The 25,961-nt window shown below is 45.4% G+C and overlaps 1 protein-coding gene across 5 annotated transcripts in view; it reads right to left on the bottom strand.

Moving 5' to 3' along the window:
* Positions 1 to 343: 343 nt before the first annotated feature.
* The window catches only part of SRGAP3 (SLIT-ROBO Rho GTPase activating protein 3), a 315,141-nt gene continuing 289,523 nt past the window's right edge, over positions 344 to 25,961 (bottom strand). For 4 of the 5 annotated variants that reach the window (XM_029051349.2, XM_029051350.2, XM_029051351.2 and 1 more), the window contains 8 exons: positions 23,534 to 23,668; positions 20,418 to 20,523; positions 19,034 to 19,261; positions 18,200 to 18,279; positions 8,320 to 8,500; positions 7,005 to 7,154; positions 6,175 to 6,502; positions 344 to 4,851 (listed from right to left, as the gene is read on the bottom strand). In XM_029051349.2, the coding sequence (XP_028907182.1) occupies positions 4,435 to 4,851; positions 6,175 to 6,502; positions 7,005 to 7,154; positions 8,320 to 8,500; positions 18,200 to 18,279; positions 19,034 to 19,261; positions 20,418 to 20,523; positions 23,534 to 23,668 (1,625 nt within the window). In that variant the 3' untranslated portion in view covers positions 344 to 4,434. Of the gene's footprint in view, positions 4,852 to 6,174; positions 6,503 to 7,004; positions 7,155 to 8,319; positions 8,501 to 18,199; positions 18,280 to 19,033; positions 19,262 to 20,417; positions 20,524 to 23,533; positions 23,669 to 25,961 lie in introns of those variants that run through there. The other variant, XM_029051353.2, reaches the window with a different exon arrangement.

The following is a 25,961-nucleotide window of genomic DNA, read 5'->3' as shown; positions in this document are numbered from 1 at the left end:
TCAGTGGCCTCAGAGGTCAGAGACACTGTTGTTCCTAAAATCATGACTGCCATGGCTCCGTATTGATCTTGGGAGCTGTGGGAGCTTTGAAGAGCCCTAGGTGGGTGGACAGAGTGAAGGACCATCCTTGCCCTCCAAAGCTGTGGTCCTGGGGGATCCAACAAGCAAGAGCTTGAGCTAACTTACGCACTGAGGTACAGAAAACTTGCACCCTGCAGGTCTCCCCAATGAGCTCAGGGATGAAGGAACGATAAACAACAAAACACCATGGGTATTCTATGCCCCCCCCATCCCAGCCTTGACTCCGACACCCAGCCCATACTCACTGCCAAAGTACCACCCGTGACTTTGAGAAAAGTTAAGCTGTTTTATTCAGGATGGCTCCACATCAAACCAGGAGTTTGACCCGCAGGGCGCCATCAGTGTACAGACCGAGGATCCAATCAGACACTCAAACTGAATGGCATTGTATCATCTATTACAGACAATATCCAGAAGAGGGACAACAATCATTTCATGAGAACAGTCAACCAGCAGGTTCCTAAGGGGGAGTTTTTCTGGCACAAATGGAAAGGAAAAAAAGTCACCAGCCACTCAGAAGCAATCAGAATCAGATCTACTGCCATAACATGTAAACACCAACACTGTGAGGAAATACAGTCCAAGATTCAACAGAAAAGAACAAAACAAAAACCTATCAGGCTAATGAAGGAGCAATGCACCATCAGTGCTCTGGTTAAAAAGAGCAGACACGCATCTCACTTAAGAGCATCTGCAGAAAGCGGGGAGCAGTCAGGTAGGGTGATTGCTCTCAAGTCAGCACCACAAAATGGGGCACCTGTTCACAGAATAGATCAACTGGCATTCTCCCTCTCTCTCCCCCTCCACCCCCAATGTTGCTTCAGCTCAGCAGGCATTTTGTGCAGTTATTTGGAACGGGGGACTCGAGAGAAGCCAGGGAAGGGGTCTTAGCTCTGCACAGCAGAAAAATCACCTTTTTCCTTCATCGCCTTTCTCCCACTCCTTTTAGTTCACAGTTGAGCTTTCCACATTTCTCGGGAGACAACGGGTGGAACACTGCTGATTTAGGTGAAATTAGGAATAGAAAAACCAAGGGGTGCAGTAATGGCATTTGTAATTCCCATTTCTCCTTTAGCCAGTTTGTGGGTTGTAAGAGCCTAAACAGCATCCAGTTGCCTCAAAGGGTGCCATATTAACTCTTAACCAAGAAATGATAGATCAAACCAGCCCAACAAAGTGACTCGCTGAACAGGTTCCACACAATGACTCTTTCACACACTGCAGGTACAAGAAAAGTAAATCTTAAACAGTTCCTAGTCCTGAAATGCATTTCAGTTACCATATTCAAAGGGAAAACTGGCTAATTTTTTTTTCTAATATCTTGATTTAAAATTAAAGAAAATCCCTCACAAAGGTCTAAAAAGCCATATCCCCCAGTCCTATGTCAGTCTAGAAAAGAAGTCTTGAGACACAACTCACAAGCATTTCATTAATTCCAAGCATTTGATCTGGTGCTCTGAAGGCACTTAAAAGATGAGGGGAAAAAAAACAAAAACAAAACAGAACTTTCAAAGTAAGAAAAGGCAATAATTTCATAGAATATTGTGTCTTTGACCAGCATTTTAACAGGAAAAGCAAAAAGAAGGAAGAAGAGAAAAATGCCACAGTTTGCTCTCAAGTACTTGTTGAAAGATTGGCCTGATGGTAGCGCTCTGGGGATGAATGGGAAAATTCTTGGCAACAAAGACAAAACAATTGTATTGAAATTGTCTTGTCTTGTTTGAAACGCACATGTGCTGGTGCATTCCCAGAGCAGACTGCTTGAACATCTGCCACTCAAAGACAAAGGCATTGATTGACCTCAGGGTTAGTCAAGGGTTAAAACAAATCACAAAGCCCCCAAAAAGTCCACATGAGCTAATTGTGTTCAGTACAATTTTCAACAATGTTAACAAACAAGTAGGTAATCACCATTTCCCCTGGTAAGATTGATTATATTGAGGAATAATAACTACAGAACTACATCTTTCCCCCACACTGTACATTGAAAGGTTAGACTTTAGGTTTTCCTTACATTGAACTATCTACTAAGTGCAAAGATTTGGTGAGTGGCATTGGCTATAATTTAATTTTAGCCTTTTTTTACAGTTTACATTTTTAACAATTACTTTCCAGCATTTAAGCAAATACAGCAATATATATCGGACTATAACAGGCAAGAGTCGTAAGAGAGATATGCATTGACTGAAGCATGCGAGTACAACTAGACCTAGAAAAAGGAAACAAAAAAAATGGGGTGGGTAAAGTCATGTCTTCTCATTCGCTTCAGCTCTCTGCCTGGGAATACATGACTTCTTCTCTCTCAATTTTTTTCTTTTGTGGGATAGTTATCCTGAGTGGATTCCCCAATGAGAAGGTGGGATTTCAGAGGAAAGCTGCTATATACCACACGTCGGATTCGAACTACATGAGCTGCTGGCCTGCATATGTGAGGAACTTTTTTTTTCCTCAGAAGGGCATACTAAGCCAGCCTTGCAAAGGAGTACCAAGAATTTGCCAGCCCACAAATTATTCATTGCTTTTAAAATGACTGCTTTTTCCCCTCAAAAGGCATATGGAAAATAAAAATGACTAGAATAAGCATCACGCTTTTACTCAGCCACAAGTGGACAAATGTCTTTTTATGAGGCTGTTTAGGTATCCAAAATCCCCACCCACAGAATTCCATCCCAAAAGGAACTGAATACCTATAGTTCATAAACGTGATCATGGAAGTACTGATATTGAAAGGGAAAGAGTACATGAAGAATTTGTTAGAGATGATCTGATCTACTTGGCTCGGTGTTTGGGAACTGATTGAGATCTGAGGTTCAAATACGACTCAACTGGGTTCAAATTTCCCAAATGATACCACAGACAGCTCTGTGAAACTACTTTAAAAAAGAGGATATCGTAAAATCAACATCTAAGATCCAGCAAGTAAAGTCAATAGAGAAGAGACTTGCTTTTCAAACACCGAGATCATGCAACCCAGATCTTTCAGCATAGTTGCAGCTACATTAAATGCTCAGAGAGGGGGAAAAAAACAACTTCTTTTGCATAAACTCAAAGGGCTGTATTCCATAGAAGAGAAAGTGCAAAATATCACCTTATCAGACTGGCTCCTGCCTGACACGGTCAAATATGGCTCATGCTTTTCATGCAAGAGGACATAAATTGAAGTGAGACTTATGTAGTATTGTGCAACTTCAAAAAAAAAAAAAAGAATGCATCTAAGCCTCCTTGCCTGTTTAGTCCCAGTTGGACACAATAATAATTAGTGAAGAGAGGAAAAGACAAATTAAATATTTCCAAACTGTATAAGTTAACCTATATTTACCACAGGTTTCTTACTACTGCTTTTCTAGTTTGAAAATTTCACCACTGTATTTTTTTTTCCTTTTTTTAAAATTTTTTATTTTTTTATTTTTTATTTTTTAAAACACACACAACACTGTGCTACGTTGCGGCTTAGGGGCTCTTCATCCCCTTCTCTATGGACAAACAAGGGATTAGGATGAACCGGGCTCTTTCTCGTTCATTTCCTTGTGCCAGAGAACCAACCTTAGGCTCCAGAGTGCAGCGGTAGTGGCAGCCGCCGCAGGCCTCAAGGAACTCCATGAGAAGAATTCCCCCATCATCTGGGGAAGCCTCTCACCACTGGGGGAGTTTCCACTTTTTCCTTAGAAACAGAGTCCAAGCAAGTCACCTCCTCTCGTCCAGTGCCAATTTTTACAGAAGGTAAACTCAAGGTCAGTGATGTATTGCTTCGCGTGCACTGGCTAGGAATCTCAACAGCTACCAACAAAACCCACATCCACCCCCAAACAACTCTATAGGAGATTTTTAACGGCCCAGGTCTGAGGTAAATCTAATTTAATAAAAGGGAAAATCAGGATACTTTATACACTTTGTATGTGTGTGTACATATACATGTATATAGATGCATAAATATATATATATACACCCACAGACACATACGTACATATATATAATCTATAGAGTATAATTCCCAGTGACAATATGTAGAATAGCCATTTGAAGGACATCTGATGAATAGCTTTGTTTCGGTGTTTCTGTGTGTTCATATTCTATGACTAGAGGCCCACACCTACGTCTATCTGTGTATGTAAAAGGACAGATAAAGATAGACCGCCTCCAAATCTTTAATCTTCATGCCTACCCACTTCTCTCCACATTCTTCACACCACTTTTTCTCTGGTTCTAAAACCGGCAGCACATCTGGTTGTTCATCTCCCATCTTCCCCCTGCCCCCCTCCCCCCCCAACTCCCATCCCTAACTCCTCCTCCCCAACAACCCCTTGCTGGAGACACTGGATTGGTCTGCTTATAAGAGGCCACCGGGAGGGGAAGCTACATGGTGCCAGACTTGTCTGATGAACTGTTGGGGAATATCTTCTCAGTAGGGGTCACTGCCGGGCTGCCCACGCCTGAGCTGCTGCTGCTGCTGGATCGGTGCTGGACCACGGGCCGGATGGGCCGCATGGGGGGTGGCCTCAGCTGAGCCCCGACCAGCCTGGCAGAGAGTGCCGGCTTGAACGTCGTCATCATCTCAGTGGTGGAGCTGCTGCTCCGGCGCATGGCAGCATCTGGATCCCGAATCACAATGGTGTGCAGGGGGCTGGCGGGCTCCGAGTTGACCGAGCCCAGTGGTGGGTTCTTCATTGGCTCCAGGGTGTCCAAGACCACGTCTGGAGCCTGCTTGACTGTGTTTTGCCTCTCGAGCTCACGCAGCTCATGCAGAGCTGTGCTCATGGTCTTCTCGATGTCCTAGAAAGAGAAACAAGAGAAGAAGCCCACAAGTTGGTCTAGTCATTACGTTGGGGAAGGTGGCAGGGGAGGAGGGGGCCCTTTCCCAGACCTGTTTCTGAGCTACTGTGGAAAGAGTTCAGTGAGTTACATCGCTCGGACCTTGGCTTCCTCCAACTAAATGTGGATAATTAACATGTGACCTTGCGGCTTGAATGAATGTGCAAACTTTCAGTTACCCGCCCTATGGATAAAGCACACCCACACTGTCATCAAGAGTATAGACTGAGCACATGTTTATAATAGAGCATGCACTGGATGAACAACAAAAGGAAGGAAAAATATGTTTCTCTTCTCAGGTTGCTTCCCCCATTCATTCATTCAATAGTATTTATTGAGCACTTACTACGTGCAGAGCACTGTACTAATTGCTTGGAATGTACAATTCGGCAACAGATAGAGACAATCCCTGCCCATTGACGGGCTTCCCCCACTGTCCTAGGGTCTTTTTAATCTCCCAGTTCACCACGAATGCTAGAGCTGCCAGAAATCCCAGAAGAAGGGAGAGGCGCCCTTCCATGTGTGATGCTTCAAATCACGTAATGATAATAATAGTAATAATAATAATAGTATTTGTAAAACACTTACTATGAGCCAAGCACTATAAGTACTGAGCAGTGTGGCTTAGTGGATAGAGCACAGGCCTGAGGACCAGAAGGGCCTGGGTACTAATCCCGACTCTGCCACATGTCTGCTGTGTGACCTTGGGTAAGTCACTTCACTTCTCTGGGCCTCAGTTACCTCATTTGTAAAATGGGGATTAAGAATGCGAGCCCAATGTGGGACAGTGACTGTGTCCAACCTGAATGACTTGGACCTACCCAGTGCTTAGAACAGTGCTTGGCATATAATAAGCGCTTAACAAATACCACAATTATTATAAAACACTAATGTACATATCTGTAATTTATTTATTTGTATTGATGTCCATCTTCCCCGTCCCCCTCAGACTGTAAGCTTGTTCTGGCAGGGAATGTGTCTGTTTACTGTTGTATTGTACTCTCCCAAGTGCTCTGCACACAGTAAGCACCCAGTAAATATGAGTGAATGAATGAACAAATAAAAGGTAAGCAGGTCGGATAGAGTCCCTCCCCCATGGGGCCCACAGTATTTCATCCCCATCTGACAGATGAGGAAACTGAGGCCCATAAAAGTGAAATGACTTGCCCAAGGTCACATGCAGCAGCCAAGGGCAGGAGCCGGGATTAGAACCTAGGTCCTCTGACTCCCAGGCCTGTGCTCTATGTAGGCCACACTGTTTCTGTAAGTTCACAGGTTCCTTACTTCTGCCAGGGCTTCTGCCTCTAGACACTTGTGGTCACCAAGGCTGCTATGCCGAGTGGAGCCACAGGTGGACCTGAGTGGGTGCCCATCAGACAGAGTCTTCTTGTCTGGATAGTTGATGCTGCCGACGCTTCCAAATGTTGCCATCCTCCGCTTCTCGGGACTCTCGATTCTTCCCCTACTGAGTGGGATTTTATGAGGGCTGCTGGGGCAGGCAGCTGCCCGAGGCGGGGCATCTATCCCAGGTCCGATAGCGCGAGGAGGGCTGTGGGTATCACCTCCGCTTCGGCGACGGGGAATGGCGGCTCCATCTGATCTCAACCTCACCCTACCAAGAAGCCAGAAAGCAAGAGTCCATATAAGAGAGAGCCTCAGTGAGTCTCATTACATCCATCCTCATGATAAACCAGTCTTGCAAATAAGAACAAAAAAATCTTTCCAGTCTGCCATAACCTGACTCCAGGCATAAGCCAGGTGGTAAATTTAATGAAATCAGTATTCTTTCTGACTCCCCAGCACAAACTGCAATCCCACAAGCTAGGGGCTACTTACAAGGGGAAGTGGCTACTACACAGTGTTTTATAGTGGTAATGGAAAATACTGACATTTGAACTGTGACTGGCATCCCCCAGATAGCAGCTGGGGGAGGTTAATGGACTGTCCACTTTGATCCAATCCAGTTCAGGAGATTCTAAAAGGCCAGCCTTGTCTTGCCCAATTTAACAAACTGGCATCACAACCAAATCCTGGCCACATCCTGGACCCGTGTCCACCCTAACAAAGGAACAAGATGCAATTCACGTCAGTAAGAAAATGGAAAGCTTTCTTACCGGCCCATCACGCCTCCAAATCCATAGTCAGGAATGTGATCCGTCGGGGACTGGATGTCATTTTTGGATGAGGCCTTGTCATCCAGCAAAGGCCCGCTGCTGGCTTCACTGTCCGCCTTCTGACTCAGGCTGTCTGAGAAGGCGTCATCCCTGGGGAAAATGTCACAGCATGTCAATCAGCCGGGGAGGGGGGGGGAGATGAGGAGGGAGGATAACAACGCTTCAGCCTATCAGCCTATGAGGAAGAAGGAACATTTTGAGAACCAGTCACCTCCAACTACATGCATCTTCATTTCTTTAAGCATGGGGAAGAGCAGCTTAGAGCCTAGGCGAGCTAATCTCCTGTAGCCTCTGCTTCTTGTCTTTGTCCCTACCGTTTTGCAAGGTCCACTAGATTGCTGCAGATGCCAGTTCTGCTTAAGCTGATTTCATTCAATAGTATTTATTGAGCGCTTACTATGTGCAGAGCACTGTACTAAGCGCTTGGGATGAACAAGTCGGCAACAGATAGAGACAGTCCCTGCCGTTTGACGGGCTTACAGTCTAATCGACGGGCTATGGGTTAGGAGGAGAGAGCCCATGAATGATTTTCTTTTCAACCCCACAAAGAAAGTGATTATGTAAAAAGGAAAGGATTCAAATTAAAGAAACAGCTCACTGGCCCTCACTCCCAACCATTTTTGTTTTGTTTCAAAAATCAAAGATACCTCAGTTTAGTGCTCAGGCATGGAAACTCAGATGCAAAGAGTTATGCACAGTCAGGGTCGAGCTAGCTCCACTCTCCTTCTCCTTTCTCTGAGACTTTGTTCAAGCTGCCTTGTTCCCATTGGAAAGCCTTTCTGCTCCCAACTGCCATGCCACATTCCTCCCCTTTGACATGGCAGCCCAAGGACGTCCTCTTCCAGGAAGCTCTGCCTAATGAATCCACTTCAACCTGCCTGCACATTCTGTGATCCAATTCAGCTCATTTCTCTAACTCATCACGCCTATATTGACGGATTTATAGAGCTGTTACACTTGTCCCGTCTCCCGTATCAATAATGACGATGGTCATTCTTAAGCACTTATTACTTGCCCAGCACCGTACTAAGTGCTGGGGTAGATACAAGACCATCAGATAGACACGAGTCCATGTCTCTATTAGACTGAATATCTTGAAGGCAGGGATCGTGTTGACTTCAACCTTCAAGCATTTTGTATTGTGCCACTAAAGGGGGCTTAAGAAAGACCTTCATCAGGCAGTACAGGACTACTCCAATCTCTTTGCTACTCAGCACCACGGAGATGCATTCACCGAGGACAGGTGCCTACTCACATGTCTTGTACGACGATGTACTGATGCGGGATGAGGCCGTCCACACCGTTGTGCCGGCCTTCCCACCAATCTTCCGATGCTCGATGGTACAGGAGAAGGGAGGCCCCCTTCTTAAAGGACAGCTCACGTGGGGACCGCCCAACGTAGTCAAACTTGGCGATGGCTTCGATCTGTTCCACTTCTGGAAGGGGGACGACAAAGCCATCATGTGAAAGGGAAGCTCACCGGAGTCAAAAAAGGCCAAGGGCACAGGGGCCTGCCCCATCACCTCTTTGGAACTCATTTTCATCATCTCCAGAAGATGGAGATGAGAGTACCTGGCTCTCCTTGATGCTAGAGACACTGGGAAGACAGATGACTGAAATGCTACAAAAGAGCTTTTGGAGGAAAGGGGGCTCTAGAGATCCATGGTAGATGTGGTTCTTAAAAAGTCACCTTGATAAAAAAGATGGAATATGGGGATGGAGTGAGGGAGCTTGGGGTCAGGGTTAGAAACCCCAGTCTACCTACTCAACTGAATAGTTAGCATCTCAAGCACGAATTTCAGGATCAGGTACAGCATGTTTTTCTGTCATAATGGGCCGAGAGAAGCTTTTTTTCCAGGTTGTCTTCAATATTTTGGCTCCCCCAAAGATTTGCCTTTCCCTTTCAATTTGGGAAAAAAAAAACTTGCTGGAGCAAACTGGATTTCTAGGATGTGCTTCTTGCTCTTTTTAGGGTATTTGTTAAGCATTTACTATGTGCTCAACAGCATACTAAGCGCTTCATGGGAAATGACTCCAACTTCCTTTGGCAACTGCTTGGGCCTTCTCCTGCATCAGCTCCTCTCTGACAGGTGTGAGTGTGCTTTTTTTTTTTAATGGTATTTGTTAAGTGCATACTACATGCCAGGTGCTGCACTAAGTGCTGGGGTAGACACAAGCTAATCAGGTTGGACATAGTCCATGTCCCATATGGGACTCAAGTCCTAATCTCCATTTTACAGGGGAGGCACAGAGGCACTGAGGCCTAAAGAAGTGAAGTGACTTGCCCAAGGTCAGACAGCAGAAAAGTGGCAGAGCTGGGATCAGAACCTAGATCCTCTGACTCCCAAGTCCAAGTTCTTTCCACTAGGCCATGCTGCTGTGCTGTGGGGAATGGCATGGGCAGGAAGGACGGAACTGCCACAGCCATCCAACACCCTGGTTTTTCTCCCCTTCAGTTCCTTTTATCTCCAATCTTTCACCGGCAAACCCAGAAAAATAAAAGCAAACTTCACACGCCACCTGCGCCCACATGGTTTTTAGCAGTAGGAGTAATTGATTGCCTCCATAAGAAACAGTTCTTTTCTTCAGATTTGAGGCAAAATGACATGAATGACCAACCCTGACTGTTAGGTCTTTAAAATACGGGTAAAAAGATGCCTGAACAGGGGCCTTGATAGGAAAATGTGTGTTTGGCTTCTCAGTGGGAGTGGGAATCAGCAGCTCCCCGAAATGAAAGGTGAGGAAGAGCAAATGCAGCCATTTAGCCAATTTCCTGCTCGGCCGCCTGCATTAATAGTTTTGATTGTGGTTTCTGGGTGATTAACTGAGAGCCAGAGTGTGGAAAAGAACAACTATTTCACACTCTGGGTGGCATTCTCTCTCCGTCCCCCCTACTGAGAGGCTCAAACATTTGGGGAAATTTTTGTTTCTCTCTTGCCTCTGGCAAGCTCCCCTGATTGGTCCCATCTTGACTGTTCCAGAGATCAAATCGACTGTAGTTAGGAGAGTGACAGAAACCTATACTGTACATGTGTGTATGTAGGGAGACCCAAAAACACACTGACTCATTGGGAAATACACAAAGACTTTTTCTAGTTGACTTGGATTGGTCAACTTCTTTCCCCTCCAACAGGCCTGGGACCCTTCTCCAGTAATAATAACCACAGTACAGTGCTTGAATTTTTCCAGAATGGTTTTACATCCACTATCTCTTTTTACCCTCACAACATCCCTAAGAAGTAGAAGCGGGCGTTATCATCATCCCTATTTTATAGATGAGGAAACAAATCCAGAGAGGCTAGGTGATTTACTCAAAGTCACACAGCAGGCTGGTGGGAGAACTGGGATCAGGTCCCCTGACTCCCAGACCCATGCTCTTTTTCAACTAGACCCCATTGCCTCCCCAGTAAAGATTCACCTCTATCAGACAGTGGTTGTCTTGGGAAACACAATAAGGTTGGGATAGTCTAGTCTGCCCTTAACATTTGCATAGATCAATGTAGGGTGATCTCTCTCTCGAGGATGTGGAAAATCTAGTTCAAAGAAATAGGAGCTGATGAAATAAATATCTAGCACTTCCAGAGCCACCAGCTAGGGTCTCTTGTACTCACTTGTAAACTGACTTGCTCTTCAAGCTCTGTTGCTAGGCAGAAAGAGAGGTGACATCCTGATTATAGCAGTCTGCTCAGTATAAAATTCTGAAGTAGCAGACGGAATGAAAGAAGATTCCACATATTAACGAGAATGTGACGGATATGAAAGATCTGGGTTAATTTGGCCTATTTAGTTGTGCTGTCATTGTGGTGGTGTTTTTTTTCCATTGCCAGTGTCAGAATATGATTAAAAATGCATCTCCAGAAGAAGCCAGAGAAAGCTTGTTTAACTGTTTAACCACTGCTTTCCGCCTTATCTCAGACACAGCTGTAAACCCACAGCGAGGAGGTTGGGGGCTGGGGATGGGGGGGGGGGGGGGGGATGAGGCGGCCATAAGATTCATCTCCTGTTGAAAAAAACATTCCAGCATTGAGTCAGCTTGTTTGGTCCTTACCCCATGATTTTTGGATGCTTATCTTTTAGATGGATCGAAAAATTGTTTCCCTTGGTCTTAGGCATGACACCGTGGAAGTATACCCCAGGATTTTATTGTTAATAATAACAAAATGCTACTTCTGCTACTAATGATTATTATGGTATCTAAGCACCTACTGCGTGCCAAGCACTGTACTAAATGTCAAAGTAGATACAGGCTAATCATATTGAAAACAGCCCCTGTCCACATGAAGCTCACAGTCTAAGGAGGAGGTAATTCATTATTTTACAGGTGAGGAAACTGAAGTGACTTGCCCAAGATCACACAGTAGGCAAGAGGCAGAGCTGGAATTAGAACCCAGGTGCTCTAACTCCTCCCATTAGGCCACACTGCTTCTCCCAACCCACACTGTAGTGTGGAGTGGGCAAGTGCAACAGCCAGAAGCAGGGAAGTCCCTGCCGGATGAAGCTCAGCCATCAGCGGTAAATGTTTCTGACCAAAGAACCACTTAGGGTTTCTCGAGTGGAGGACTGGATCAAGCAGAAATCCCGAAAACAGCTGGCTAAAGTGAGTGAAAAAGACCACAGCCACTACCAAAGCAGCTACTTTTGCAACCACCTGCTGGTCCATGGCCCTGCGGCACAGCACTGGCAATAGGCTGCGAACACTCAGGCCATAAATGGGTTTTTTTAAAAATAAAATCCTTGCATGCACTCTGCAGTGTTCTGAATTCCTGCCCACTTACTTGTTCATTTCAACCACCTTCCCAGTGGGAACATTACTGGCAGGGATGAAAGGGTACAAGTGGTGCCAAGCAAACCCCTATTACATAATCAATTCCTTTTCACAGGTTCTCGGTCCTGAAGTCTATGGGCTGAGGTTCATCCATCATTCTCGGTTCTAAAGTCTCAGGACTGAGGTTCGTCCTTTATTTTTGACTTTATTACAGAATTTATTACTTTATTATAAAATACAGAGTTAAGAATAGCCTCAGTGTAACAGAATGACATTGCAACCCACAAATATTAAACAAAATGAATGCCAGTGAGCTATAGGAGTATTTGCAGTGAAATCCTCCACCCAACTTTCCATAACTGTCGACAGTGACCATCATCCATTCCTCTCAAGCCCTCAACTTAGGCTATTACCCTTGACTCATCTCTCTCAACCTCCGTATTCAATCTGTCAATCCCAGCTGCCTTCTTTCAGACCTTCCCGCTTCTCATGGCTCCCCTCTCCAATCCATTACTCCACTGTACTACCCAGATCACTTTTCTTAAGCTTTTTCACATGTCTCCCCACTCCTCAAACCCCCCCCAATAGTTGCCCATCCATCTGTGCATCAAACTGAAACTCCTCACCAGTGGTTTTAAGGCATTCAATACTTTCCCAGCTATTTATCCATCCTCCTGTCCCACTACACCCCAGCCTACACATCTAATTCCTCTCAAGCCAACCTACTCACTATGCCTCATTCTTATTTCTCTCACTCAGTCTCTTACTCACACCTTCCCTTCTGCCTGATAGAACACTGCTCGTCCATCTTAATAATAATAATAATGTTGGTATTTGTTAAATGCTTACTATGTGCAGAGCACTGTTCTAAGCGCTGGGGTAGATACAGGGTAATCAGGTTGTCCCACTTGAGGCTCACAGTCTTAATCCCCATTTTACAGATGAGGTAACTGAGGCTCAGAGAAGTTAAATGACTTGCCCACAGCCACAAAGCTGACAAGTGGCAGAGCCAGGATTCAAGCCCGTGATCTCAGACTCCCAAGCCCGTGCTCGTTCCACTGAGCCACGCTGCTTCCCACGCTGCTTCTTGAACCATCTTCAAGACCCTTCTGAAATCAGATCTCCTCCAGGAGGCCTTCCCTGATTAATCTCTCATCTCCCCACCCTATTTTTCTCCAACTGTCACTTTAGCACTTCCACATCATTTTAGAGCTTGGATACTCACTCTACCCACCCTCCCACTCCCTGACCCTCCCAAGTTCCCCACTACCTATAATTCATGTTTGTGTCTGTCTTCCAAGATTGTACACTCCTTGAATGCAAGGCTCATATCTACTAACTCCATTGTACTCTCCCAAAGACTTAGTACAATGCTCTGCAGAGAGTAAATGCTCACTAAATACAATATATTAACTGATGTTATCATCTGTAAAAAAAAAAAAAAAAAAGCTTTTATCTGCTGGTCTTCTGATAAAACATTACCAGGCTGCAGTGCTTCCGTTTTCACTAGCAGAGCCCCTGACCCCAGATTTAAAAAGGCACTGTTGACCATAGCTCAAACAATCTTAATGAGAAAGTTCTCGCCTCAAAGGGCCGGGTTCGTTATATGAAGGGCCTGTGAGAGTGCTGCAGAAGAGGGACAAGGAAATTAGAAACAGTGAGTGACTTTAATCCTCTCCTGACTTATAAGTGGCTGAGTTGCTCCAACACTGTGGCTCTAGGCTGGAAATCACCAACAGGAAGTTGAGAAGTGATGGGGTGAGGGTAGTTAAGGCAGCCCACCTTTTCCTTCCCTTCCCTTCTGAGGGTGAACAAAGGGAGAGGGACCAGGGCTAACCACTGGCAAATTTTCAAGACAAGGAATGGACTGTTAGGAAGTGGATGTTGGGAGAAAGATTTCATGAAGGAAGGGGAAAAAGAGTGAGGAGTCTGTTTGAAAAGCCATGGGATGATAGATGAGCAGCACTGCTGAATTAGTCCTGGTTTGGAATTTAATTTTCCTCTGGGAATCCCCTAAAAGGATTTTCTAGTCATCAATAATTTAGCAGAAACAGTCTCTGGAAAAAAATTGGGAGAGAGGTAGAGTCTCATCAGAAACAATCTCACAGTGCCAGTTTAGGCCAATTAGTAAAACACAGATGTCACCTTAGAATCAATTGATGTTCCCCTAAAAATCAAGAACTTGAAAATAAAAGTGAATATGATATGTGGGGGTTGGGGAGAGGATAAAAAGCATCACAAGAAGTTGTTAAAGGAGTGGGGTGGGTCAAAATTCTAATCTGCAGGACATTCTAAATTTGAGGTGGGTGACATCCATCTTGCCATTTTCAGAAGTGTCCCATTATTTCTAGATATTTCTCAATTGCCCACAGCTCCCCAGTCATTCAGACTGGGACTTCTTATACTTGCTTGGGCCTTCTGTTCCTCCTTGAAATCTCTCCCCTACTGTCTGGTCTCTTCAGCCCACCCTCTGGTACCCCGAGCTTTCCTCGAAGTAGTTGCAGCATATGGTTCAATGGCAAGAATGAACTTAAGTCCCTAGGCCACAGTCTTGGGGAGAGAGAGTACAGTCATATATCCCTGAGAGACACGCGGGGGAGGGAGGAGAGCAAACTCACTTCACTCATGCTCTGATTTCCCCTCTAACCCTAGGTTTGCTAGTGGAACAAAGGCACCTGTGTGTGTGCATTCATTCTCACTCCCATTCCTTCCTTACTCTGAGAGCTGTGCTGACCAAAGAGCACGGTCACAGTGACAGCATAGATGACTACAAAGCTATCACCACATACTGGCCTGTGGCACTCCCGAGTGGCCCTATGTGACATTGGGAAAAGGCACACATATGGGTACTGTGTGGAGAGATTGGGTAGCCATCCACCCAGTTTTATGGACAGTCCACTTTTCAGCTGCTTTGTCCTCTTTTCTGGACTGATAGAGCACTGGCTATCTTGAAGTCCAGCATTTAAAATTTTGCCACCCAGTCTCACCCCGCCTTGGCTTCTGCCACCAGGTCCTGGGGCTCAGAAGCAGAGCCCCTGTTCACATGGACCTTGGAGAGGAATGCAAAGAAAGTCTCTGGACCAAATGATGAGGGGAGAAGGGAGTCAGGGGACACGCTCTAAGCTCTAGGGACGTCCACAAAAGGTTCTGTATGATGTCATTACTGTGCAACACACACAATTTAACATGTGTCTGTTACGACCAGGTCAGCAAAGCCCCACCTTGTATGACCTAGTACCATCGGTGTCCATTGTATTGTTTTCACTTGGGCTGTATTTGGACAAAAGTACTTTAGAATGTGAAAAGTTAACGTTTTCATATTGGTTCAGAAGTCACTTAAATTCCGTACATGGGTGCACCATTTGCATGTAATAATGAATAATTTTCCCATGTTAATTTCCAATTTGCATGTTCGGTTGATTCCTCCATGGTTTGGCGTAATCGACTACTGGGCTTTCTGCCATGAGTAATGATTAATTATAATAGCATGGATTTATACTGCACCTTTCTTCCAAAAAGCTCACGGCAGTTTCACAGATATTCTCATTTATGCCTCTGTAAGTCTGTGCTAATTTGCATGGGTAGCCTATCACCCTAGAATCCAATTAAAATTCAGCATGGAAGTTAGAGCACCCCTGCTGAGGTCTATGACAGTAAATCACCTATCATGAACACTCCTAAAGTCTGCCCAGGAAGTGATTGTTCCAGGAACTGTTTCAAGCTGGAGGCATTAAAGTTAGGTAGGGCTTCACAGGCAAAGTGAAGTGGCCTTTTGGGGACATTTGATGCTATCCAGGAAATGCAGGCCAAACTCTGTCATGGAAGAAAAAAAACACGTTACTTTCTCCACTCTCTACTTTCCATATTAGGTTTTCTCCAGGAGAGAGTGTTTTTGCCCACCACAATTTTCAGCAAACAGCTCCATTTTAGCCCCAGTGCTGAGAACTTAGCAAATGCTATAGTAGAAGGGCTATGCAGATGCAAGGGGCCTATCTGGCTCTGCTGCTGATCCAGTAGAAAGAGCACTGCTCTAGATATCAGGAGAACTGAGTTTGAGTTTCAGTTCCTCCTGTTGGGGCTAAGCCATCATCAGTGATAACTGAAGGCTTCTGGCCGAAGAGCCGCCTACGGCATCCCACAAGGTGGGCAGGCCTGGCAAGAATCCAGAAAAGAGCTAGCTAATAGGGAAGATAATAATGTTGGTATTTGTTAAGCGCTTACTATGTGCAGAGCACTGTTCTAAGCGCTGGGGTAGACACAGGGGAATCAGGTTGTCCCACGTAGGGCTCACAGTCTTAATCCCCATTTTACAGATGAGGGAACTGAGGCACAGAGAAGTTAAGTGACTTGCCCACAGTCACACAGCTGACAAGTGGCAGAGCTGGGATTCGAACTCATGAGCCCTGACTCCAAAGCCCGTGCTCTTTCCACTGCGCCACGCTGCTTCTGGAAGATGAAAAGGGCAGTGGCTACCAAGGCAACCACCTGCCAGATCAGGGTGCTACAGTAAATCATCAGCACTATTCTGTGGTCTCTTTGGCTGTAAATAGGCCCTGCACCTAGAAAACCTCTGCCTTGATTACTGTATCAGCTTCCTTGCTGACCTCCCAGCCCCCTTGCTGACCTCCCAGCCTCCTGACTCTTCCCACTCCAGTCTATACTTCACTCTGCTGCCCAGATCATTTTTTCTACAAAACTATTCAGGTGGTTTTTTCTTGGTTTTTACAAAACCATGTTTCCCCATTCCTCAAGAACCTCCAGTGGTTGCCCATCCACCTCTGCATCAAACAGAAACTCTTCACCACTGGCTTTAAAGCACTCAGTCACTTTGCCCTCTCCTACCTCACCTCATACTCTCCTACTACAACCCAACCTGCACACTTGGCTCCTCTAATGCTAACCTTCTCAATGTACCTCGATCTCTTCTATTTCGCCACCAACCTCTTGCCCACATCCTGCCTCTGGCCTGGAATTCCCTCCCTTCTCATAACCGACAGACAATTACTCTTCCCCTCCTTATTGAAGGTACATCTCCTCCAAGAGGCCTTCCCTGACTAAGCCCTCATTTCCTCTTCTCCCACTCTCTTCTGCTTTGGCCTGACTTACTCCCTTTATTCATCCACCATCCCAGCCCCACAGCACTTATGTACACATCTGTAATTTATTTATATCAATGTCTGTCCTCCCTCTAGACTGTAAGCTCATCGTGGGCAGGGATTGTCTGTTCATTGTTATATTGTACTCTCCCAAGCACTTAGTACAGTGTTCTGCACACAGTAAGCACTCAGTAAATATGATTGATTGACTGACCAACTGACTGGCTCTCTGCAACATGCTGCCTCCCTCCCCACCTTCTCCCTCATCGCATCCTATGCCCCGGCAGGATCCTGACTGGCAGGGATGAGAGTGTGAGCCACTATCCCGATAACCATTTCTTTTGTGCAGATCCTTGGTCCTGAAGCCCCAGGACCGGGGCTCATCCATCATTCCTAGAGGGAGACTCCATTGCCAAATGGAGCAATGCACGGTTCAGGGGGAATTCACCAACACTTAGACCTGCCTCCACTCCTGTCCCAGGAATTCTGATGTCCCTCTATCTAGCTCACCACTATGTTTGTCCAAGACTACCTTGAGAACCCCAATGACTTTTTAACAATCTGATTTACAGACATTTTGTACTTTTCCATTCCCTAGACCTGCCCCCTCCCAGTACTGATGTCCTAGAGGGAAGTCTGGTGGGTGAGTGGGGGAGAGACCCTCCAAAGTAAGAGCTTCATTCAGGAGGCATGTGTGAGAGTGCAATCTCACAGGAGAAAGTTCCCTGTCAGCACCAACTCAATCTCATTTTTGAGTCTCGCGTTCTGAATTGTGACTAAAGTATTCATCAGAAATCCTCCCAAGATTAGCTGGCTAATATGTGAGATATCACTGAGGCCAAGAAATGGGGATTTGGTCACATTTTTTCAATATACTGTTAGAACTGCTCAGTGCAACCTGACTCCTAAGATTGGAACAGCTTTATTGTCCTTTCCCACCAAAGACCTTAGGGTTACCTTGCTAATTCTGCTGTACTGTACAGATGTACTGTTGTACTGTACCAGGTGCTTAGTACAGTGCTCTGCACACAGTAAGCGTTCAATAAATACGATCAATTGATTATCCTTGGCTCTAGGGCTCCTCGCTCTGACTCCAATACCCTGAACTGCAGACTCAAACCCCAGTTCCTTCTTTACTAGAGGGCAAGATTTAAGTCTGGATCCAGCGGTTTTGTAAATTGCATTCTTCTACCTGCGGCATTTCCCTTGAAGTGAAATGCAGGCTTCTTCCCCAGTTTGCCCCTCTGACAAGATTCAAGTCCCTGCAGACTCACCATCATCACTAGTGTGGGGTTCAGTGCCATTGTCGTGGTCAGCTTCATCAATGGTGCCAGGTTCACTGTGAGGACTGTCACTACAAGAAAACACACACATTTAGAACTTGGAAAGGTGGGTCCCAGACCCCATCCTCAGCTTCCAATAGGGAAATTCTGTCTTCAGTTGGTCAAAGAACCTATATTCACCCAGAAGCAGTGAGGTACCTGGTTTGACCTCCAAGGTATTGTGGGTTTAACGCCATATACAGCTCCAAAGCTGATGTAAGGGTTGGAAAATAAGAGCTATGAGGTAAAGTCCAAAGAACTGGGATTTCTTAGCTGGGAGAAGAGAAGGCTGAAAGGTGACAATAATGGTCTCAAGTCTATGAAGAATTATTGTTCACAGAGGAGAGTTAACAATAACCCTGACCATTCGTCTCCCAGGGAGCAGTGACTGTACTCTGCCCTCGGGGATGGCAGTGAACTCAAGGTGGAGAGGAGGTGGAATATCTTTCTGGTTTTAAGTTGAGGATTGGGTTTTTGTTTGGTTTTAAAGTTGCTCCTTGGGGATTGTCTCTGGGAAACATCTTCAGGAAGCAACTTAAAAACTTCAAAAAACCTCTGGGAAGCCTCAGCTCCTACCTCCTCTCCTCCCTCACCACATACGCACTCATCCTTCCCCTCAGTTTGCTGCCGCCCAGGGTCGACAGAATAAACGTGGCTGCTCCCCAGCTGACAAGTGGTCACGGGCTGGTTACCAATCGTCCTCCATCTACAATGAGGGCGGAACAAGAGGATGGGCTTCAGCTCTTCCTTAGGAGGAGGAAGAGCTGTCACTCTATAACTCCTTACCAATATTCTTCACCTCCAGTCATGCACTTCTCATATACTGGCCCCTCCAGCTCCCTGGGGCTAGGGAAGATGCCTTCGTGATTGACAATGATGGTTTTGATGACCTCGTTGACATGCGCCTGGCAGGACACAGGGTCCTGACCGTCCGGAATGTGCATGAGAGTTGGTCCAAAGCAGATGGCCAGGTTGTAGGGATCCATCATATTCTCATCACTGTACTGTGACAAGCTGAAAAACAGGAGCAACCCAGAGGAAGGGCTCTGAGGGGTCAACTGGCGTGACTTTTTTCGATGGGACATTGATGCTGGTGGTAGGTGGGGAGGATGCCATGTAGGTGGCTGTTAGTTCCTTTGCCGCACCTTAGGCTTTGGGGATTGCCATTCCTTAGGTGCTCCCCCACCTTGTGCACTTTCCTCCTTCAGGGAGGATGTCATGGACTCTCTGCCCCAGTGGAACCAGCCACAGGCTTTCCCTTGGTGCTCTAACAAATTGCCAGAAAAATGAAACACCAAATATTCAAGGACTGTCCCATTAAGTCTTTGATAGGCCAATCATCGATGAAACCAGTCATCAATGCAAGAAGGTGGTGCTGGGTCAGTACAGCCAACCCCTCCCCCTGCCCACCCCTGCCCCCAGCTTGAATGGAGAAGGCTCGGCCTAGCCGAGTCCCACCTGCTAGAGTGGATGGGGTTCCAACTGAGACCCATGCCGGAACCCAACAGCCAAGTTTAATTTCTAACTTCCACCTTCCATCTCCCACTTTGACACTGGGGCCACAGCTGACTCCAGGTCAACCTGGGTCATGATCAGAACCCCCTCTGCTGGGGTTGGGGAGTCTGCTCCGATCGGTTCAGTCTCCTCCACTCAAGAGGGCAAGGGTGGGATTGGAGCCTCCTCCTCCTAATGAGAGGCAGTAGTGGGCTATTCCACATCTGGTGAATTGTGGACCTAGACTGTTCTGACTGTTGCCGCAGGTGGGTCGATTTTGATGTTTTGTGACTGGAATTGGTCTGATTCACTTTTTGGATGCTTAATTTTGGACAATTTGTTGCTCCTCCCTTTCTTCCCATCTCTGCAGATCCCCACAGAGGAGAATCAGGGAGCGGGCTCCTGGGAGGGGCGGAGCACCTCTCGATGCTTCTGCAGACTCAGGGGGCACAAACCCCCCGCAGCCACTGCCTGATGTGGCCAAATGCTCTGGACTCTTGCCATCCGGCTCTTCCCACTCCCAAGGTGCTGCAAGTAGGGAGCAGATGAGAAAGTTTTAACATCACCACCAGAGTCAGAGAGCACATCTGTCTCGGTGCAAGAATGGATGGGGCCCGAACCAGCGCAGCCTTTGCTGCTCTCTCTGCTCCTATAAGAAACGGGCAAACCAACTCACTGGTTGAGGAAAGCGAAGAGGTATCTCATGACCACGATGACAACACGAGGAAGAGTAATGATGATCTGCTGGATCTGGTGGACTCTTTCTGCTGGGTTCTCCATTTCTGTAACACAAAGATACCCAGGATCCTTGAATGGTTAGATGGTGGACCCTCAACATCACAGTGGAGCCATTTTTGAGTTTTGTTTGGTTTTTACTTCAGGTGTCACTCTACCACCTGCTTCTAGCCAAGTCAGAGGGCAGAAAAGTCCATCACCAAACACAGCGTCCTGAAGGCAGTGTACAGGCAATGTAAACTTCAACAAGAAGTAGTAAGGGCGAGAGATCGCAGGATGAGAAGGTATTTTCTCAGTCTCCATTTTTTCAGATTGTGAATGAAGTTTCCTAGATACCTGAATTTCAGGTCTTGGAGCTCAATTACGATCAAAATGTGATTGCTTTCTACAGGGACAATTTCTTTGAGATAACAATTCTATGGAATGGGGGATAAGGAGTGTTCTCTCTCATCATTTGAACTCTACTTCCATGTACAATTCACCAACTGTTGGGTTCACCATTTCTCCTTCCCCACAGCCCAGTGAAAGTGAAACCCTCAGAATCAGGATGACTTGCACTGGCTGGCATCCAAACAATGCCTACAGAGATATATTTTCAAGCACAGAGATCCCCTAGTCTGAAATGAGTTTGAGTTCTATATGCCATATGTTACTTCTGAAGAAAAGTGTAAAACCATTGGTCGAAATGGTCCAATTTCCTAAAAATTCAGGAGAGAAAAATCAGAGGGCAACCAACCTACATGCACCCAAACTCAACAAACTCACTCTGTCTACTTCAAATGGCTAAGACCGTATTAAGGAAATAACACTGGTGTTAATCCCAGTTTCTTAAAAGTGTATTAAATAAATACGTTTCCTCTCCAACCACCACTTTGGTGGAGGCATCAGACATGCCTTACAAATGCTAACGAATATCTCACTTTTTTGGCTCATAGTGGATCATCTGGGCAATCTTTGGGCACTCGGGTCACAGAAAGTAGTAAACCCAGTGATTTCAGGAACCACAGATGCAAGTTAATGAGTGAATTAGTAGAGAACCAGCTTAGAGTGAGCTCATATGGCTTCCAAGCTGGAGGCTTGCAGGAGGCAAAAGGCAGAACCCAGAGGTGGGCCTGCCTGGCCGCTATCCCTGCCACAGGAGGGCCGGATCTCCACCCCTGCCAGCAGAGTTCCTCACCCTAAAGGAAAATGTCACATTTCTGGACTCGATGAAAGATTTGAGCATTTTGTAAATATGAAATGCAGAGTTAACAATGAGGTCTTTAGAAAGACCATGTAATCAGCTTTTTACATCAGCAGACTGTCCTCCCCATGTCTCTCCATCCTCTTTTATGGAGTCAAGAAAGATGATTTTCCAATCACAACAAAATGCAGTCGGTTGAATACAGTTAGCTTAGGGAACAAGGTTTTTTACAGCCTTCACTGTTTCATGTTCCTCTGTAACCCTGCAACCTATAGTACAGTGCTCAGCACACTAGTGAGCACTCAATCATTACTGCTGACAGATCGACTGCCTCATTGATTACTGAACAGAGATCGATTAAGCCAGTTTATCTAGTTAATTGAGAATGTCAAACCTTGTCCCAAGTCCTAAATGCCACCACTTTTAAGGCATGCCAAACTGGAGCAACTGGAGTTTTTCTGATTTCTCGTTGGTGGTGCATCCAGGCTTCTTCATGTACCAGCCAAGTTAATGAGGCAGGCTATTCTTGAAGCATTTCTGGCCCAAAAGGAAGCCAGGAAATGTTGGAAAATTCTTTGGGCAACCTGTTTTAAGGAAATCTTGCAGCTCTTTGGCAGAGTCCAGTGCCTGAATAGCTCCAGGGATGTCAGAACTAGTCCTGGGAAGGTGTGAAAATGGCTCTGCATTGCCACTTTCCTTTCTTTTGGCGAGTACCATTCATATGGTAGGCAACTCACATCCTCAATGACCATTTGAAGAGCATTGGAGCCTCTCGTCCCCTCCTTTTCAGCTTGAGAGGGCTGGGCAACAGGAGTGTTGAGGACATTTAGGGGGATGGGGGGAGGAGGGGAGAGGAGGAGGAGGTTGGTGAGGACAGGGAGGAGGAAGAGTCAAGAGAAACAGTTGAGAGACACAGAGTGGAGAACACTAAAGGAACACTTTCAGGGGCATTAAATGTTCATGGAACTGTAGAGCTGGATGGGAGATCTTCTAGCCCAGTACTGCCTCCAGCCAGGTGAATAAGTAAAACCATCCTGGGTGGGCAGAGACTCCACCACCTCCCTGAGCAGCCCATTTCATCGTTTTATCATCCCGATGGTAGAGAAGTTCTTCCTTCTGTCCAACCGAAATCTCGTCTGCTTGAATTTAAGCCCATTTCCTCTTGTTCAGTCCTCAGTGGGGTAGATGCAGAACAACGGTCAGCACTCTCCCCATAAAAATGTTCACATACTCCAAGACAGTTATTAAGTTACCCTGGTTCCAGCACTCATACTGGGACCCTGATCCTGCTCTACTCCCTACTGGATTTGCTATATATATGTACTATATATATATATATATACACACACACACATATATACACACATATATTAATTGAAAAAAAACCTGCCATCAGGCCAATCTCCAGGTTCCCCATTCCTGCAATTTCCCTATTTTTGGGGGGATTGTGCTTTGAAATGTTCTCTCCCCACCCCCACAACATGTCCCTCTCATTTCCTGAGAAGGTTAAATCCCAATCATCTGTTATCCTTTCCCTAATACTGTCTCAATGCTCCTCTCCTCAAATCACTTTGCCCTGTGGGTTAGAATCCACTTTCATCTGCTCCTTTAAATAGCACCTCTCCCGGCAAATGTCGCCAACATACTCCAGGAACTTATTTCATTATTGGTGACTGGATGGATGGTTTTGCCATCAGATGACTGGGTAGTCCTGGACCTTGGCCACATTCGTGTCCTCTTTGTTCATCATCAACAGTCTTGACTGAGGGCCTACTTTGTGCAGTGCACTGTACTAGCTCCAGAGGCTGTAAAAAACAAATTTTCCCAGGAGTTTCCGTTCATTTCCCCTTTTCCATTGACCCAACGGTACTTACTAATCGTAGATATCAAATCTTGAAACCTTTCCTTAGGAAAGAGGGGGTTTTCCAGGCCTCGGAAATACAGCTTTAAGACTCCAGCCACTGAATTAATATCTCGTTCATTCTGATCATCGGCAAGGGGGTCTTCACCTGCAGGCACAAGGGAGATGTAGATCCCATGTGATGAAGTAGCATTTCCTGGAACATGTCTACCAACTCCGTTGTATTGTACCCTCCCAAGCGCTTAGTACAGTGCTCTGTACTAAATACGACTGATTCATTGTAGACCGAAAACCAGTCAATGGAGACATAGCCTTCCACACTGTTTCCTCAGTATGGCCTGATGTATCAGGCAATTGATTATTTGATACATCGTGTTATGCGAAAAATGCTCATCCTATAGTAATAGAGGGAGTTAGGTTATTATTTCAATGAGAAGTAAAAGGATTGCCTGAAGGGTAAGGGGGCAACGTAGCTTAGTGGGACTAGCACGGGACAGAAAGAGGAGATGCAGATTCTACTCCTAGCTCTGCCACTGGCCTGCTGTATGACGTTGAGCATGTCTCTTAGCCCCTGTGTGTGCCAGCTTCCTCATCTGTAAAATAGGAATTATAATTATAATAATAATAATAATATTGGTATTTGTTAAGCGCTTACTATATGCAGAGCACTGTTCAAAGCGCTGGGGTAGATACAGGGTAATCAGGTCGTCCCATGTGAGGCTCACAGTTAATCCCCATTATACAGATGAGGTAACTGAGGTACAGAGAAGTTAAGTGACTTGCCCACAGTCACTCAGCTGACAAGTGGCAGAGCCGGGAGTCGAACCCATGACCTCTGACTCCGAAGCCCAGGCTCTTGCCACTGAGCCACGCTGCTTCCCCATGCACTTGGTATTCCTTCCTCTTTGACTGAGAGCCCCATGTGGGGCAGGGACAGTGTCCCATCTCATTATCCTGCACCTACCCCAGGGGTTAGCACATAGTAAGCACTTAACACATTCCATTAGTATCACTATTATTATTATTATAGAAAGTACTTCATACATACAACAGCAATAATTTATTAAAAAAACCCACTGATACTGCATTTTCCTGAATAAGCCAATCGGAGATAGCAATTATTTCAAAATTGCTGCAGATGTCATTTGGACAATTCAAAAATTTCCAGGCAAGAGTTTTGTGGGTGAGATGAAGAGGTGGGGAAGGTTCCCCTAAAGATAAAGTACTTAAAGTGGAAAGATCATGATCCAAGCTAACTGGGGCTGCAGACTAACTCAGATAGTCAAAATTTGGATAACAAAACAGAATGGGGTTTGGGAATAGTGTTAATTATCTGACAGCCTTGGTTAAAAACTTGACAGGTTTGGATAATCAACTTTCTAAAGTGTTCGATTATAAATGATTTCTTACTCAGTGTTGCTTCCCCTTACCTGTAATTTATTCTAGTTTCTGTCTCCCCTACTAGACTATAAACTCTTTGAGGACAGGAATTGTGTCTACCAACTCTATTGTATTGCACTTTTCCAAGCAGTTAGTATAGTACAGAGCCCTGCACCCAGTAATATGCTCCGTAAATACCACTGATTGACTGATTCACTCCTTTACTGATTCCAGTCATCTTCTGGCACCTGAATTTCTGTGTGGCAGTCATGTTTTATACTTTGACTCTGCAAAATATGTTCCCTTGGTGCAAAGCAAATGGATCTTTTCCCAAACATTAGATTAGGAAGATTATTACCAGGTTAGTACTACTAACTAGATTTACCAGGTCTTTTTCACTTAGGTTGCTTTCATTTTAAGACCAACTCACCTCGACCTCTCCCCTCAGGGGATCCAGCCACAAGTAGTACGGTAAATATAATGTGTTACTTGCAACTAATTTTCTCTTTGCCTTTACAAGAAGCAAATCTCTAGTTGAAGCACTGTGGTCTGGTGGAAGGACAGTGCTGGGTCCATAGTTAGCAATTAATAAATTCTGTCATCATTTACTAATTTTCAGAGCATGGGTCTGGGATTCAGAAGACCAGAGTTTTAGTCCCAATCTGCCACTAACCTGCTGTGTCATTTAAATTCTAAGCTTAAGTTTCCACTCTGTAAATTGGGGATAATAATACCGCCTCTCCCTAACTCACAGGGATGTTGTGCGTACAAAATGAGATAATTGCGGGGAAGTGCTTTGGAAAAATAAAAGCATTATACAAAACTCAAAGTATCATTGTTATTGTAAGTATGAGTGTCTTTAAAAAAGAAACAGTTCCACAAACAGATGGTATAACCATATTTTTCAATCCAGATTTTCCACCCAGTAATGGGAACTCTTCATGATTTGTTTAATGTGCTATTGAAAAGTAATGTCTAGAGGCACAAGAACTCTGAAGAGATGCCTTAAAAAGTACTTCAAGAACTGAAATCTACCACTGAAGGCTGTTACCATTTCGGGA

This window comes from Ornithorhynchus anatinus, chromosome X1, assembly GCF_004115215.2.
Source record: "Ornithorhynchus anatinus isolate Pmale09 chromosome X1, mOrnAna1.pri.v4, whole genome shotgun sequence".
In the NCBI taxonomy this organism is placed as follows: domain Eukaryota; kingdom Metazoa; phylum Chordata; class Mammalia; order Monotremata; family Ornithorhynchidae; genus Ornithorhynchus; species Ornithorhynchus anatinus.
The sequence above is the reverse complement of the archived record's forward strand: the minus strand, read 5'-3'. Positions and strand labels throughout refer to the sequence as shown.